This window comes from Anopheles coluzzii, chromosome 3 (genome assembly GCF_943734685.1).
Source record: "Anopheles coluzzii chromosome 3, AcolN3, whole genome shotgun sequence".
Classification (NCBI taxonomy): Eukaryota; Metazoa; Arthropoda; class Insecta; order Diptera; family Culicidae; genus Anopheles; species Anopheles coluzzii.
The window spans coordinates 5,196,041-5,199,562 of NC_064671.1; the positions used below are offsets into that span (position 1 = coordinate 5,196,041).

The 3,522-nt window shown below is 42.8% G+C and overlaps 1 protein-coding gene across 1 annotated transcript; it reads right to left on the reverse strand.

The window, feature by feature from the left end:
• Nucleotides 1-311: 311 nt before the first annotated feature.
• Nucleotides 312-2,510, reverse strand: LOC120957802 (DET1- and DDB1-associated protein 1). Its single transcript, XM_040380165.2, has 4 exons — nt 2,149-2,510; nt 1,769-1,907; nt 1,632-1,693; nt 312-1,567 (listed from the first exon to the last, which is right to left on the reverse strand). Exons 1-4 carry the CDS (start codon nt 2,149-2,151, stop codon nt 1,475-1,477), a joined length of 297 nt encoding a protein of 98 aa, XP_040236099.1. The 5' UTR covers nt 2,152-2,510; the 3' UTR covers nt 312-1,474.
• Between the last annotated feature and the right edge of the window lie 1,012 nt (nt 2,511-3,522).

Below are 3,522 nucleotides of genomic sequence, written 5' to 3' on the forward strand. Positions count from 1 at the left end.
CTTGTCTGTGAGTGAGTTGTCCGGTCTGCTTTACAACTGTGGTTGATGAAGTAGGGAAGCATATGAAACACTTTTGTAGGATTAGATATACTTCATCTGCACATTGGATGCAGTTTCAGATTCATTAACAACTTCCACGCGCTTTGAAGTAATGTTCCCTCCAATTTGTAGCATTAATTCCGGGCTTTGCTCTATACGTTGCAGTACAGCGATAAGGGCGAACAGGGTGTGCTTCACCCACCTCTTAACTTTGAAGTACCAAATTCTTAATTCCATTTCGGTGTAAAGGTAAGCAAAAACGCATTTTTCAGTTTCAGTATAGGGTATCGATGCTTCGAGGTTTTCTTATTTATGAGTTAGCTTGAAGAAGAGCTTCTTGTGACACATACGCCCATTTTTGGAGGTGTTCATCATTCCACACTCTTCCATCCCGCTCTACTCTACGGTCTCTCGATGAAACATTTGTGTTGTGGTGGTTTTGAAAAGAGGGGTTTTGTTTTCTAAATAAACCGTTTGCAATTGCAGCATTTGCAGCATTGCGCTTGGCAGCCGGTGGATATTAGCAACGTTTTTCTGCTCAAACTTAGCTTTACATAAACAGGACAAAAAAAATCCATTCCGGGCATTTTGGGGGGGGGGGGGGGGACTCTGCTACGGCTACATTTTTTGTTCCTTCTTCTACGCTAAGATATAGACACCCGATAGGGGAGAAAATGTTTCTGTAATCGCACAAAATGGGTGGATATTTGCTGTAGGGTTCAGAGTGACAGTTACATGGCTACGAACAAAAGGGGAACGCATCACTTCACAGGGAGGTGGTATGAGGGTGGGTTAGCCTGGAGTGTAATAATCTTATCGTTCACTTTCCTACATAATTATGAAACACTTGTAATACAAGGTGAGACACGCTTTGCCTCGTTCTGCGAAGCTGAGAAACCTAGCTTAAATTTGCCGAAATTTAAACTCACACAAAGAAAATGGGACAAACGTCGAAATGTTACGCGAGCCTGCATCAAGGTCCTATAAAATATATATGTGAAAATAATTGGCTGTAGATTTGGTTCTACAATTAACGGCGTTACTACCGTAAATGCTTCATTTTTTGGGTTTCTTGATGAATTTGGAGCACTGTTGTTTTGATCTTTTGATATTAAATAATCGAACCTGCAGCGAGCGTGGTGGTGCTTCATGCTTTCCTACGGACACACAACGGAAACTCCATATGGAAATACTCCATCCAGTTTTCCTGCTTGTGAGTGAGACATTCTTGAAGCTATCTTACTATGGGACCTTTGATTTCCTGGCTGATCACCCCACCCATATTTTCCCAACAAACGTATGAGACAACCCCACATCTCCCCTCTTCTGCCGTTCCATTTCTGACCTGACCTGACACCCATGCTTAATTGGTAAATTTCCAGTACGCCAATGTAACGTGTGTTCGCTCCTGGCGCAAATCAGCGCACCGCCCCATCTACGTGTTGTTATTGTCGCGCGTCTCAAGGCGGGGTCTTTTCCGTAGCAGATCGTTGGAAGCATTCTCGAGCTCACGCTTTTTGGGTGGATTCTGCGGAAAAAAAAGTTCATTAGAATGTTTCTTTGTTTCGCGTAGTCGGTTCTTTACAACTTACCTTTTTGTCCCATTGCTGATGTAGGTAGCGGAGCAGAATATTCTTCTTGTCGGTAACTATCACTGTGTGGGACGCGGAAGAGACGGGAACCATTATTCACAGCCAGCCAGCAACACCACCACAATTCACCCACTTACCCTGCTCCGAAGGTATATCCACCGTGGGGATGTACACGGAGGGCCTTTTCGAGGATGTCTTCACGCCGTTTTCCGTGTTGAACAGGGAAAAGTTTTCCTCATTGTGGCACGGTAGATCCTTCAGAAACTCGGTGATTGACTGCGCACGGAAGCGAAGGGTCGCGGACACACGACGCACACACACACACCCGCCGCCGGAGAAAGGGAAGGGAAGAAAGCAACAACGACAACAAAAAGAACAATCCCGTGTAAGCACATTGTGGCGATGAGAGCATGCGTTATTTTTAACGCGATCTGACACAAATCAATCGAGAGCAACTGCAGCCGCCGTGCAGCTGCATCTCGCTGCTGTGGAAATGGAAAAGCACTGTACACATTACCATGTTGCGTTGTCGCTGGCGACCTGCCGTTGGAGCGCGAGCTTGTTCCTGCTGTTCCTCGGCCGTCAGCAACGTTGCTATCGGCTGCACCGCAGCTACCACCGTCAGCGCCACTGTTGCTGCCGTGCTCGGTGGACGGGACGGGGCAGGTCGGACGGAGCGAAAGGGAGCGTTTCGTGTGCGCGCTGCTGTTCACTCAACCGTGCGTAGAAGATTCTCGTTGGGGGATGGATCTATACTTTCAATATATGCACGAAACCAAACACACAAAAAGTGAATGCACACGGACGTAAAACGCAGAGAAAGACCACACTGTTTGTTGTTGATCTTGCGACGTGAGGTTTCTGCAGCTGTCAAAACCAGTGTGGCCAGATTATATTGGCAGATTTCGGCAGGAGCACTGTTGAGAACGAAACAATTTAAATTTAATCAATTATTTTAATGATCAATTTCTTGTTAAGCTTTATCCGCCAACGGTGAAATTCAATTTCAAATTTAAATGATTTTCTTTGAAGAGCAATTCTCGGAATCCACACAACTGGCATTTGCTGCTTATGATGAACATTTAATTTATTGTGAAATTTTAATGGATAACATTTTGAATTTAAAACGCATGTATCAATTTTCACGTGCCAGGCAAACAAATGTGCATTTGCGCGATAAGTAACAAATAAGGATAGCGATCCTTGAAACAGCATTCCAAGCGCCACAGATTAAGCTTAAACGATAGGAAAATGAAATATCTGTGATTTTCGGTAGGATAAATGGAAAATCGGTAGTTTTAGGGCGGTCATCTGTGAATCGTTAGGCATATAAAAAATCGGTAGGAATACAGATAAATCGGTATTTCTGGTCACTCTGGTCAAAAACGATGGAACGTCGAGTGACAGCTATGTCGACTGTCAAACAAGGGTACAGTGCGTCTCGGTTGTAGCGCGATATCGACAAGCAGCCGAGAGTGCGTAGTATCTTTGCACGAGTTTTACGGCAATTTACAGATTTGGGAAATATATATCATATATTTTATTATTTAGCTTCGAGAGAATTGATCGTGTTAATGAAATGATGTAGAAGAAAGCGTTGTTTTATGTGAAATAATTACAATCCTTGTGATTTTAAGTGAGGTGTTGAACAGTGTAGACGAACTTCATCGCTCAAAAACATCGCATGAAAACAGTGTTGTGCAAAACTATGCTCTTTACCGTTTTTTTTAATATACATTTTTTTTTTATTCAGGACTAACGGTCCAAATATGCAAATTGGTTTTGTTACATTTTGATGAAAAATTTTCATTGTCAATTTCAATTTATATATTTATTGGAATCTTACTAATATCTTACTTAATCTTAGTCTTACTTATATACATATTTTACT